The 14,021-nt window shown below is 45.8% G+C and overlaps 1 protein-coding gene across 2 annotated transcripts; it reads right to left on the bottom strand.

The window, feature by feature from the left end:
* Window positions 1–383: 383 nt before the first annotated feature.
* On the bottom strand, window positions 384–12,258 carry slc2a2 (solute carrier family 2 member 2). Of its 2 annotated transcripts, none has more exons than XM_030355912.1 (12): window positions 12,140–12,258; window positions 11,028–11,123; window positions 10,380–10,588; window positions 10,066–10,190; window positions 9,735–9,850; window positions 9,369–9,531; window positions 8,398–8,504; window positions 8,154–8,234; window positions 7,756–7,860; window positions 7,434–7,535; window positions 1,413–1,616; window positions 384–884 (listed from the first exon to the last, which is right to left on the bottom strand). In XM_030355912.1, exons 1-12 carry the CDS (start codon window positions 12,152–12,154, stop codon window positions 687–689), a joined length of 1,521 nt encoding a protein of 506 aa, XP_030211772.1. In that variant the 5' UTR covers window positions 12,155–12,258; the 3' UTR covers window positions 384–686. The 2 variants fall into 2 exon arrangements, with proteins under 2 accessions (XP_030211772.1, XP_030211774.1); XM_030355914.1 differs by having other exon boundaries at window positions 11,028–11,120; window positions 12,140–12,184.
* Window positions 12,259–14,021: the final 1,763 nt, after the last annotated feature.

Raw genomic sequence — 14,021 nt, forward strand, 5'->3', positions numbered from 1 at the left:
CTAGTTAATCCACATTTGGACCTAGCAGTAGAAGACCATTTCCATGGCAGACAAGACGCCACCATCCCCACCACCACCACCACCAGCAAAGAGAAGGAAAACCCTACGCTAGCCTGGCTCACTCTCATGCATCTGTGTTCGCGCTCGTGCATGATTGCGCGTCCAGGTACTTGGAATGGGTGGAGTCAGAGTCAGCGTTGAAGGAGAGGGGGTAGGACCATTTGAGTTGTGTATTTTCAAAATCTGCTGGCGTTTCGCAAATCCCATACCCAACCTTTAAGTATACTCTGAAAGTAGGCCTACTTGTAGTTTTTTAATATAGAAAATTATCAAGTGCATGTTAAGGCGATTTAGGGTTTCAATTGTTTAAGTTAAAGGCACAATAAAAAATAGTCTTTGTTTTATAATTACAAAATTTATAAAAACATGTCTGACGCTTTTTATAATTTGTAGCTCTATTGATAACATTTTGAAAGCATTTTTTGCAGTTGACACTTCAGTTATTACTTTCATCCATTCATAAAAAAATTATATTTAATGTAAACAAAACTCCACATATCAATAAATATATGTAATTATGTAATTTGTCTTTTTGTAATTTAGGAGAAAATGTCCCACACAGTGAAAACGAATACGCACCAAAACGTAAAAAAAATAAAAGTATGAACTACGATAGAGGACTGGCTTTAGGCATCTGTAGCGGACTTGAGTTGTTCCAGTTCCATCTCAGTATTTGCAGGGACCTTTTTATGGCCCTTCTGAAACACGGCCGCGATCTCCTTGAAGGATTTCCCCTTTGTCTCCGGGACCTTCAGGTACGTGACAACCGTGAAGACCAAAAGCAGCCCAGCGAACAAGATGAATACATAACTCCCCAGAAATTCCTAAAAATACAAAACTCAGAATGAACACGACGATGACATGCCAATCACATCCTGTCCTACACCACACACAGTCTACGAAGAGGATTAAAACCATATGTGAATATTTTTATTCTGATTTTAAAGTCAGATTTCTGAGATTAAATTCAGAACTCCAAAAAGTAATCAGTTCAGTTTTTTTACTTCAGAGTTTTAAATCAGAATTCTGATTTGATACTCAATATTCTGAGATTAAAATCAGAATTCTAATTTTAGAATCAGAATTCTGAGATTAAAATCAGAACAACAAAAAAAATATTCACATGTGGCCCTAATCCTCTTCCTTATGAGTCAGTAGAACTTCGCTCACGGATAATCATGAGGCAGAATATTTGTCTGCAAGTTGATTCAACCCCTTCAACATTATTTTCTTTATGTTCTGTATATATGTATAAACTAGCGACCCCCTATTCATTTCAAGGGACCCCAAGTAGGGTCCTAAAACCAAGGTGGAGAAATACTGATGCAGACGCTGTGATGGGGTTGGTTTACCTGTATGTAAGGGAAGGTCATGCCGATGAGGAAGTTGCAGGTCCAGTTGCAGCAGCCAGCGAGAGCGATGGCGGCCGGTCGGGGCCCCTGGCTGAACAGCTCCGCCACGATGAACCACGGAATCGGACCCGGCCCGATCTCAAAGAAAGACACAAAGAGGAACACAGCCGACATGCAGACGTAGCTCATCCATGAGTAGCCCATCTGAAGAGAAAGACAAGATGAACACAAAGAGTGAGACCGTGAGAAAGAAGAGTGAGCAAGTGAGAATACACAAGTCAAGTATATTACTATTTGACTATTTTAATCATTTATTAGATGCTTAAACCACAGAAACTCATTTTTATACACATCTTCAGTGAGAACGTATATCTGGCTTGGGACCTAAATGTATAGACTCTGGAAGTCGGGTTTGGAACCCACAACCTGGTCGAGTCAAACACCCTCGGCCCTCGACAATCCATGATTATAATAGATGTACTGCAGTTGCATTCAACTGAATGCATATACTTAAGCGTTTCAGTTAATTTGTTTGTTTAGTCTTAAACTATCTGTTGAATCTGTTAATCTATGAAAACACTGGATGTGATAAGTAAGGGATAATCACCTCAAGGCAGGGAAATGAACAGTTTTCCTGTTCATTTCATGTAGGCTACGGCGTCTATGCTTCACCTTTTTGGGCTTGTCCCTGAAAATTTAAACTATGCCCCAATCACGCCCACATTTCCCACGGCACCGTGTATATAAGGCGGCGCATACCGCCGCTCATCCTCCCTTTTCTTTCAGAATTTTACTGATCAACAGCATGACTTCTAAGCTTCAAGAACCCTGTGGCAGCGGCGTGGGCGAGGCGACAGACCACGGCCCTTTTCAGGGCCACCGGAAGGTGGGCCCTTTTCAGGGTCTCATTGTGCTTCCTGTCCCGCTTCCCTGGCGCCGTGTGACGGGCACCTGGCGTGCTTCAGATGTCTTGGCGCTCTCCAGGCACCTCTTCTTCTCAACATCGGTGGACCTCTCTGAGGCCATCGACATTTTTAAGGCCGGAGTTCCGGACGTCGAAGACGACGACGACCACATCAAGGTGGACGACATCGCCTCCTTGAACGACGTCTTTGCGGACTCTGCATCCGGGTTCTCCCACTCCGGTCTTACACCGCCACGGTCGTCCCCAGGGAGAAGCCACGCCGGATGGCCAATCTATTTGGCAAAATCAGCGCTGGCAGCGCTTTTCTGTCCGGGCGCCGGATGGCGTCCTACCGAGAAGCCGCTCTCCCCCGACCGCCTCCAGAAGCAGATTATCTGCCTGACGGACAGATGGTTCGTCTGTGCCTCACAATCTGCGGCAGCGGTCAACAATCTCGCCCTGCTCTCCTCTGCCCTGGTCTCCTTGTCGGCTGGCAGGGAGGCTTATGGCCCGGAGGAAGCCGCAAGATGGCTGGTGGTTCCCCGCTTCTCCAGCACCATCCTCCAGCTATGCCAGCCGATAGCCGTTTCGGCCGGCCGGCATATGGTCTGGACGACCATGATCCAGCCGCAGCCGGGGAGAGCAGCACAGCGGAGACAGAAGCACCGCAAGCTGGCTCCCAGTTTTTCTTTCCATAATAAAGACTGTTTGTCCGAACGGCAGTACATACTTCCTAAAGAGCAATATCCTTAGGCCAACTGTGTCCTACGCTTGTTGTGCATTCCTCTAGGCTGCCTCTTTCCCCTCCTCAGTCTGGTGGCTGTAGGGTGTCGGCCGGACGGCGTGTTTACATAACCTCTGGTTCACCTGCTTCAATTAAGCGGCGTCCCTTTGAGCTAACCCTTGGCAGAGGTGGCCAATCTCTTGGGGAAAGGGGCCATCACTACCGTTCCCCCCCACGAGTCACACCTAGGCATTAACTCCCGCTACTTCCCGGTTTCCAAGAAGTCAGGGGAGAAGAGACCTATTCTGGATCTTCGCGTGTTCAACAGATTTGTTGCCGCGAGGAAATTCAGAATGCTCACTATCAGAGCGCTGCTCCGATGTGTGAGAGAGGGCGACTGGTTCACATCCCTGGATCTCAAGGATGCTTACTTCCGCGTCCCTGTTCGGCAGGCGCACAGGAAGTTTCTCCGCTTTGCCTTAATGGGGGTGGTGTACGAGTACCAGTGCCTGCCATTCGGCCACTCCCTGGCCCCGCGCACCTTCTCAAAGTGTGTGGAGACGGCGTTGGGACCGCTCAGGCGTCAGGGAAGAGGGTTCTCTTCTACCTCGACGACCTACTTATTCTGAGCAACTCAGAGGAAGCTGCGAGAAGGGAAACCATCTCTCTCCTGGGTTTTGCCATCAACTGGGAAAAGTGCTCCCCGCTCCCCAGCCGGCAGATCGTCTACTTTGGGGCTTTGCCTAGACTCAGCCACCATGACAGCGATGCTCTCGCCTCCTTGACGAAATGCAATCCTTTTGGCACTCTCCCGCTTTTGCGTTCGCAGAAACGTAGCCGCACTGTCCACCATGTTAGGGCTGATAGCAGCCGCCCATCCCGTGGTTCCCCTGGGTCTGCTCTTTATGCGCAGACTCCAGAGGTGGTTTGCTCGCCAACGGTTGGACCCCATGCGACACAAGCTCAGGGTGCTCCTCGTACCCCGTTCGGTGTCACAAGACCTGGAATATTGGGAAAACCCCCCCGCCCTTCTCAGGGGTGTTCCCCTGGGCAGAGTGACGTCCGACTTAGTGGTCTTCAAGGACACCTCGTTGAAGGGTTGGGGAGGAACGTGCCTCTCCCACTCAGTCGGAGGCAAGTGGCTTACACCCCCCACAGCACACATAAATGTGTTGGAACTTGCCGCTGGGAGGAAAGTGCTGTTGCATTTCTTTCACCTGGTACGTGGCCGCCACATTCTGATCAGTACAAACAGCGTGTCAGGGGCGGTGTATATAAACAGACAGGGGGGAGTGCGCTCCTCTGCTCTCGACCGAAAGGCGGTCTAGCTCTGGCTTTGGGCTCTTCAGTATCTCCTCAGTCTAAGAGCCCTGCATATCGCTTTGGGGCGGACCTCATGTCTCGCGGCGGTCCCCGCCGAGACGAGTGGTGCTTACATCCCGACATTGTCAGACTGATCTGGCAGAGGTTCGGGACGGCTCAGGTGGACCTGTTCGCGTCCAGGGAGAACACACTGCAGGTGGTGGTTCTCTCTCAACCTTCGGGATCTTCCCCCATTAGGGGTGGATGCGTTGGCACACACACCTTGGCCGCTCTCTTGTATTACAGGAGAGGTTATCCCTCATTGTAGTGGCTTCAGAGAGTAGTTTCCATAGCTAGCAGCACTCTCACAGACAGCGCCGTGGCCGGTACCCTTCAGATGGGATGCACTTTCACAGGCCCACGGGACAGTGCACCACCTGCCCGATGTTTCAGGACAGCTGTTGGTTTGGCTCCTGAGAGGTTGATCCTGCAGGGCAAAGGTTTGCCCGAAGCGGTTATCAACAGAGTGCTCGTGCACCTTCTACTTCTTCCCTCTAGACGCCGAAGTGGGGCGCTTTCTCTAATTGGTGTGACAGAAACCACGCTGTCCAATCTCAATGCAAGGTGGGACGCGTGCTTGCGTTTCTACAGTACTTATTGGAAAAAGGTTTGGCCTTCTCCACGGTGTTTGCTTAGCCTACTCTCGGCAGGGCTTAGCGCCACCGTTGGCATTAAAGCTCACTCGACACGGGGCATGACCGCTTCAACGGCTCTACTCAAAGACGTTTCAGTGGAAGTCATCTGCGCGGCTGCGTCTTGGTCTTCCCCCGGCCCCTTTGTCCGTTTACATGTTAGACATGTCCAGGGGCTCTCTCAGCCACTCTGTGTTGGAATCCAGGGCCCCTTCTACGGCTTAAGAATATAGGCATGTTCTTTTAAGCGCACCTCATCCTCCCTTATCCTCAACACAGGGGCCCCCCAGGGCTGTGTTCTGTCCCCTCTGCTGTACTCCCTATGCACACACGATTGTGCAGCCACTGCGGACTCAAATACCATCATAAAGTTTGCTGGCGACACCGTAGTGCTAGGCCTAATCCACAACAACAATGAGACGGCCTACCTGGAGGAGGTGAGCTGCCTGAGAAAAATGGTGTCAGAAAAACAATCTCCACCTCAACGCAAGCAAAACTAAGGAGATGCTGGTGGACTTTGGGAGGACGCAGGTGCGGGACTACACTCCTTTAACCATAAATGGGACCCCTGTAGAGAAGGTGGATACATTTAAGTACCTCGGTGTCCAGATCACCGATGATCTGACGTGGTCTACCCACCTTGACACCGTTGTAAAGAAAGCCAGACAGAGACTGTTCCATCTCAGGAGGCTGAAGAAATTCAGAGCATCCAAACCATTCCTGTGGAGCTTCTACACCTGCACCATCGAGAGCATGCGGACTGGGAACATCACCGCTTGGTATGGGAACACCACCAGGCATGCAGGACCGTAAGGCTCTGCAGCTAGTTGTGCGTTCAGCTGAGCGTACCATAGTGAGGCAACTCCCTAATCTAGGATTTATTTATATCAAGCGGTGCAAGGGCAGGACCACCAACATACTGAAAGACCCCAGCCATCCAGGCTACGGACTATTCTCTCTGCTCCGCTCAGGGAGCAGATACCGCTCACTGGCGGCAAAGACTGAGAGACTCAGGAAGAGTTTCTACCCCCAAGCTGTCAGGTATCTAAATGGTACTGATTAAGCCCTTTATATCAACTGCATTATTATTTTTTTTATTCCTATGTGCAATAACCCTCTGACATCTTGAATGTATTTACTGTTTTGTTATGTTTGTTATGTGACTATTTAGCATTTAGCAGCCGACTGAGAACATTTCACTGCAATTTTTTGTGTATGTGACGAATAAAATCAGAATCTGAAACATTAATATCCTCCTGCCGGCTGGCGAGTTGAATTTGACTGCCAGTATTTCTCTCCCGCCGTTTTTTCAAATGACAAACGGATGAGAGAAGTTCTTTATTGGAGAGTTGGCTCCCTGCCCCCGTTGGTAGCGGACCTAATGGAAATCGTATTTTCATGCATTCCATGAAGCACGGATTGAGTTGGAGTTTTTACAGACTCACTTTTTTCTCTTGATCATCACCTTGCTTGATCTAGGAGGAATTAGTTTTTTATTTAGCTGTTGTGTTTTGCACATCCTCTGCTTTTTTGAGTCTGACGTGCCCTTGTGACTTGCGTTTTTTGACTGGGGTCCAGCAGGAGTACATTGATCGGGCTCCGCTCGCAGTTTCGCCTTAGCCCCTACGGCGAAGCCTAGACGGCGTAGCCTAAATGAAATAGAACGATAGTTATGATATTATAACTCTAGTTCTATGATTGTAGGCGTAGCCGTGTAGTTTCCCACCTGCTGTACCCTCCAAATACTGGAAGAATAACGTGGAGGATTAGCGGCGGTATGCGTGCCTTATGGGACACAGTGCCATGGGAAATGTGGGCGGTGCCAACGTTGATTGGTGCATTGTTGAAATTTTTAGGGACAAACCCGTGAGGCGAAGCCTAGACGGCTACGCCTACAATCATAGAATTAGAGTTATATTATCATAACTATCGTTTGATATGCCCAGCTCGTCTTCGCTACTCCAAATACATTAAAACTGACAATGAATTCGTCCATTTCTAAAACGCTGCAATGTTTAGAATTACGGTGAATAACGTCAGCTCAGCTGTAGCTAATTTGTTTTAATAGGAACCACACAAGGCTGCATCTGATCACTCGTTTAATACCATAGTTCCTACATTGTATCTCGCTTGCGAAACTATGTCTATGTAACTTGTTATAAAAATAAACTTTTTTAAACAAGGTTTATTTTTACAATGGACCTCACGTTTGAAATTGTGGCGTATTGATCTACTATTTGATGACGCTGTGCTCAGTCAGAACTCAGCAGCAAGTCAGCAGGCATCTTGCCGGGTTAATGCCCTCCTCCCAGCCAATCACAATCAAGCATTCTTTAAGGAAGTAGAATAAAATGTTGTATTGGTTGAATGATGAAAAAACCTCCCATTGGTTGACAAACCTGTAGATTGAGACCCACAGTCATGGCGACGGCACAACAGCACATCCCTCCGAGGCCTATGAGAGTCAGAGTGCGCCTGCCAGCCCTGTCCACAAGCGCCACCTAGTGGAACAAAAATACATTGCAAGGCATTACCATATGTGTATGACCCTCATTGTTGGCAAATGTAAGAATGTTAATTTACCTCAAGCACACGATAGGTGATATTGTATTATTGGTTGAAAGTGAGGCCGTCCTTTAGTTCCAGTGTTTGCCTTATGTCCTGTATGTGGCATTGTTGCCTCGTTTCTCTAAACTGGCTCTATGTGCCATAGCTACTCACAGACACCAGGGTGAAGATTGTGTTGATGACCCCAACGCCGATGGTGGCGTACACCGGATAACCAACACCAGCTCGGTCGAAAATGTCAGTCGAGTAATAAAAGATCTGTGGCAGACAAAGACTCTTCTTCATTTTGTTTGTTGCAATACACAAGATTATGTGCTTACCCTAACTACAACGATGAACAGCGAGAGATAATTTGGTTATATGGAAGTTTGTTCAACAAACCAAATTAATTTATCCTATTGTCAACTTTTTCTTTTTATCACACTTTCTTTCAATATCACAGGTAAACATTAAAGTTGACCAACCTAGTTAAAGAAGAATCTGTAACATGCTAAGTGGAATAAATGTTGATGTTTGATGTGGTTAATATGCCAGTTTAAAAGGGTCCTCACTGCATTGATACCAGAGAACTGCTGGGACAGATGCATCAAGAGGGCCACCAAGAGCTGCTGTCTGTAAACTGAGGACCGCAACTGCAAGGCAGAGATGGGACACAACAAAATACACACAAAATATTGATCTTTTCTTTTAGAACCATTCCAACCACCATGCTCAACAAAAATGGCTAACTATTTAACAGGGGAGAGGCCAGCTTTCTGGCTCTCCCCTCCATGCTCTGCCCAGCAGGCCACCTACCAAGGACAGAATGGAGATTGTGTCCTCCTTCTCTCCCTCCTCCTTCTCTTTCTTCATCTCCTCCAGGTCAGCGCTTTGATCGTACTCTCCTTTCAGCCGACGCAGACCTGCGACCAGAACGATAAGAGTGTTGGTATTTTGCGCGACACACAAAAGCAATTTGAAGATGCTAGGGACAAAACAGACGGAGACAGAGATACACAAAACTTTAAAGAAACGCTGTACAATCTCCCGAAAGACCAAAGAGACTGTTTTCAGATGAGGGGCTGGATCGCAACATGGTTTCACGATACATTTCAGAATAATTGTTTTGAAAATGTTCAAATGATGAAAACGTTTCTGAAGTCTGACCCCTTTAAGACAAATTTGCGTGCTCAAAAATGTTAGCAGATGATTTGCAGCGTGTTTTTCCCCACATGCTCAAAAGTGTCATTGTAGGGGGTAGTGTCATTTTGAGCCCGTTGAAAATCTAACTGTGGTTGAAGGGTTCATATTGTGCTTTTTTGTAGTTAATAATTCATTTTGAGGGTACTATTAGAATAGGTTTAAATGCATATGTAGTCAGGGAAGTTTGTATGTGCTAACCTGGGTTACACAACAAAGATACAGCTATGGGAGTTGTTCAAACTAGTTGGGAATATAATGAATGTCAATTGATCGCCCACTGCCCAATTTGGGAATGCGTGTACACCACGAGGGAGGGCGAGTTGAAGAAAGACCTCAGCTGATCTACATCTAAACATAGACAATCTCACCAATTAACCCAATGTATAAACAAACCTGCCAAATCCTTTCAGGGGTGCAATCAAACCCGCCTCGCCTTATTCACAAGTTCTGTGTGTGTGCGTGTGCGTGTGCGGGTGCGCGTGTGCGTGCGTGCGTGTGTGTGTGTGTGTCTGTGTGTGTGTGTGTGTGTGAGCGTGTGTGTGTGTGTGTGCGTGTGCGTGTGCGTGTGCGTGTGTTTGTCTTACTCTTGCTGGCCTCCTCCACCTTGCCCTGGCAAATGTACAGATAGCGGGGGCTCTCGGGACACAGGGGCAACAGTAGGGACTGCAGGATGGACGGGGCCCCCGACAGACCCAGGAGCAGGGGCCACATGCTGTCATTGCCCAGCAGGAAGTCCAGGCCTATCACCTACAGACACACATATAAACATGTATCTATATTAATATATTTATATATATATGAACCCACACACACACATAACCACACCTACACCTACACATAAACACACCCACCTTTAAGGAAACACACACAGAAATGTACGTTCACACGCAAACTGGACGTGCATGCAGCCCGTTTTCTTACTGGTGTGTGTCTGTGCATGCATCTGTCACCTGGCTTAGAAGAATACCAACGACGATGGCCAGCTGGTGGAGCGTCCCCAGGGCCCCCCTGTAGGCCTTGGGGGCGATCTCCCCGATGTACATTGGCACCAGCCCCGAGGTCAGCCCTGATGTATCAACACATCACATGTAGACACATACATTGATTTGAAGTGATTATGCATTTGCAAAATATACAATTTGGAAGTTCATCGTTATTTCAAGAGAGACAAATTTTACATAGCCTGGCATTAACACCGTCATATCGTATTTGTGTAGTGCTCTTCCGAGTGCTTAAAGACACAAAGACACCACTTGTCTGGTGTGGTTTCGCCTCCTTTACCGCAGTAGAAGCCCATGACAGCGCGGCCTGAGATGACCATGATGTGAGGTTTCCACATTTTGCACAGGCCCATCAGCAAGCCCCCAGCCATGGCCAGCACGTTGACCATCAGCATGCCCTTCACCCTGTGGGGGCGGGAGGGAGAGAGTGGGTGGGGGCCAGGGTTTGCTAGTGATAAATCTTTAATTCACTATCCATTGCTTTTATCCTCAGCAGTCCCTAGTTAATCTCAGTTATTTGAGGTCAATGTCATTATGTCATTAAGGAGGATCCTGCTCTGACTCCTCTTACCCCATCCCTCCCTTCTTCCTCACCTTCCTCGCAGGTCCCCCACGAACCCCACCAGAAAGGAGGAGACCATGCCTCCGACGGAAAAGATTGCCACAGACAGCGACCAATACATGATGACTTCAGGGTGTTGTCCCGCGTCTAGCATGTCCACGCCCCTCGTGCTGTTCTCTGATAGGGCGGGGTCCCCCTCTGGCCACAGCCCTAGGGAGCGGGCATAATGCTTCTCAATGACCTGTGGGGTAGCAGGTTTGGTTTGTTTAGGGGCCAAACATGAGAACAAACAAAGGATTTGATTAGAGGAGAAACCAGTGTGCACTCTCAAAAAAATAGAAAATAGACTCTTACTTCTGTGCTCTGCAACTTACATGTCTTTTTTCATTTTTCATTGATATTTCACAATATCGACTATTTCTTTTACAATTTTGAATATATTTCAACAAACTATTCTAACAATACTTTGTTTGTGTTGGGCTATGGCATTGTAGCATATAAATACAATGGTTCTACTTTTTTTATATAGATGAGACAGAAATATGGTCAATTGGTGATTGGTAGACTGACTAATATTATGAAGACATCCAAAGTGACTTACATACAGCTGTATTGGAACCCACTGTGTTAGGGTTAGGGTTAGTGCATATTACAGGTTTAAGGCTTGTTCAATTACCGACCTTCTGGGGTGCATTGATGACTCCCATGCTGTAGCCAAACTGCAGTGAGCCCAGCGCAGCTGTGAAGACAGCCAGGGCCAAGGTACCCGTCAGCTGCTGGAGAAACACAGTTCATATTCAATATATATAGGTATACATACATACGAAAAATAAATATACACATTAATACGTACAAAGATACAAACAAACTTAAAAGGATTCCAGAGATGTACTGCAAAAAACAATACATAAATGCAATAAATACACACCAACACACGCACACACAAATACAGAATCAATACATGCATACTTTTCATTTATATTTATTAATTATTTATTAAGTTTATTTAGGCTTACTGAGATATTTTAGGAAATAAACAACCAATAATAAAATGTGATAAATACACAAACACAAATGATATGCAATTAAAAAAGTCTGTCATGATGTAATCAAGACATTGCCCAACATGTCATTGATCGCATTCTACAAGCGCTGCAGATAGATAACATTTCAATCTTCCCTCATCAGTTAATGATTTGCAGGAGTTAATATACATTAGCAAGTTAGACCAAGGGCAAACCTGTAAAACAGCTTGGTAAAGCATATATTCCTGCAATGTAATTGTGCCAAGATATGTGGATTTGTGTGTGCAAAGTAAATTTTCAATTAAGACAAAATATCATCAAACGTCATACAGCTGAATAATTTTATTTTGGTTTGCCTGATTGAGCAAACTGGTCATTCAATCTTTTATTTTTTTTCATTGTTTACATATTTTTAAAGTTACAATTATGCAGAAAGAAATGAATAAATAAATAAAACTGCAACTTTAACCTTATTTTGGACTGAAATGCTAGTTAACCAAGTGAGTGTGATTGTGCTAATACACACACACACTCATACAATTGATACAAATATATCTTTATCCTTTTTTTCAGCTGTTCTTGCACATATTAAACGCATAATTTATGAATTAAATGTATTCATGAATTCTACATTAATCTTAAGCAAAGATTGTTCACGTTTTCAAAACTTAACAATCCATAAAAATAACCATAAATCCTGTTAGCTCTTGCTAAACATGTAGACGAAGACACTAGAGTTTGCAATGAGAGGGTAAAATCGCCCCTACCTTGTCCGACTCCATACTCTGTCATTCCTCCCTTAGAGAAGAGGCTGCTCACACAAACACAAACACACATGCAAGAGTCCAGAGTACCTTTCACTATCACCCCCCCGCCCCGACACACACACACACACACACACACACACACACACACACACACACACACACACACACACACACACACACACACACACACACACACACACACACACACACACACACACAAGTCCAGAGTACCATTCCCAGCCCTTCCCCCCCACTCGCAATCACACACACACACACACACACACATACGCACACACAAACACACACACACAGGCATGCACACACGCACACACACAAACAGGCACACACACACACACACACACACTGCTAATCACCGATGGGCCTTGTTTGTCCATGCACCGGCCAGGGTGGTCATTATCCGGCCCCTCGCACATGGTGTGCTACAGGTGGACATTATGGCTAGAAAATTTATTATGAAACAAAATGTGTTTTGATAAGTGCGAGGACTCTTTGTACTTTAGTGATGTAGTGGAAAACTGCATGTCAAATGGATTAAATGCCCTCTGTCTGATGTTACCAGGAGCAGCACGTGGGGATGGCTTAATGACTGACAGCAATATCTAAGTGGTCCATTACTGTGCTTTAAGCATCTGGATAGTCCCCCCCCCCTTCCCCAGTCGCTCTCTTTTCAATAGTTAATGATATACAGGTCCAATGTCTGATAACCAGACAGTCCAAACACATGCACACATGCACGCACACATGCACGCACACACACACACGCATGCACGCACGCACACACACACACACACACACACACACACACGCACACCCACGCACACATGCACAGCTTGTCATTGCTATCCCGTTCAGCCTCACTCCCTGACCACAACCATAACCAAGAGTCAAGACAGCAGTTTATTTTGTCAAAAATATAAAAAAAATTAAATTACAGTACTATGGGCTTTTTTTTTTACAAAATCTTAAATTAAAACATGGTTGATATTTTTATTTTGTTTTTAAGGTGTATTTTCTTTTTTTGTATCAGTGATAACAAATATAGATCTGTCAGATTGAGACACGAAACATAGAAGTTCTACGAAAGCACAGAAATAACATTATTCCCTTATGAATTTAATAATAATGATGAACCAGAATAATAATCATAAAAATATAAATGCATATACAATTTGTTTTACTCGATTAGGTATTGAGTTACCAGTTTTAAACCGTTCAATTTAACCCTGTGAGGTCTTTAAGATGTAAGGCCATTTTTCAAACACTCATCCTACTCCAATCTTCTCCCTTCCTGTTGAAGCTTGTTCATCTTCCACTTCTCCGTTCCAAACATGAGGTCAATGTGGATTTACGCTGTTGATAGACTGTAATGGATACTCATAATGATACGGAATACGTTCCATTCCCTATCATCCATCCCCATCGTCTATCCCTACCCGATTCAAATTGCATGTGCACATGGTAAGATTCTAATCAGATGGATGTCAGACGGATGCTTATGTTATTAAATATGAGTATAGCTGTTGCAGCACCAGAGGGGTGTTCCACGAACGGAGGTTTAACAAACACTGAGTTAACGCTGAACTCTAGGTTGATTGACCCTGTGCCGACCAACCCAGAGTTTTCGGTTCCACAGCAGCGGTTATGCATTAGTTCAATCAACTCGGGGTTGCTTGGTTGTGCGCGTCCACGCCAAACTTAAAAAGACGTGATGTATGGATCATGGAAACCCTGATCGATATGGCGAAACGGGCCGCTTATTTCAATGAAATTGAACTCCAGGTTCTCCTGGAGAGCTATGACGAGGAGAAGGACATTATCACAAGAAAAGGGAACGCTAAAACCTCTGGAACCCGGAGAACCA

This window comes from Gadus morhua, chromosome 5 (assembly GCF_902167405.1).
Source record: "Gadus morhua chromosome 5, gadMor3.0, whole genome shotgun sequence".
Classification (NCBI taxonomy): domain Eukaryota; kingdom Metazoa; phylum Chordata; class Actinopteri; order Gadiformes; family Gadidae; genus Gadus; species Gadus morhua.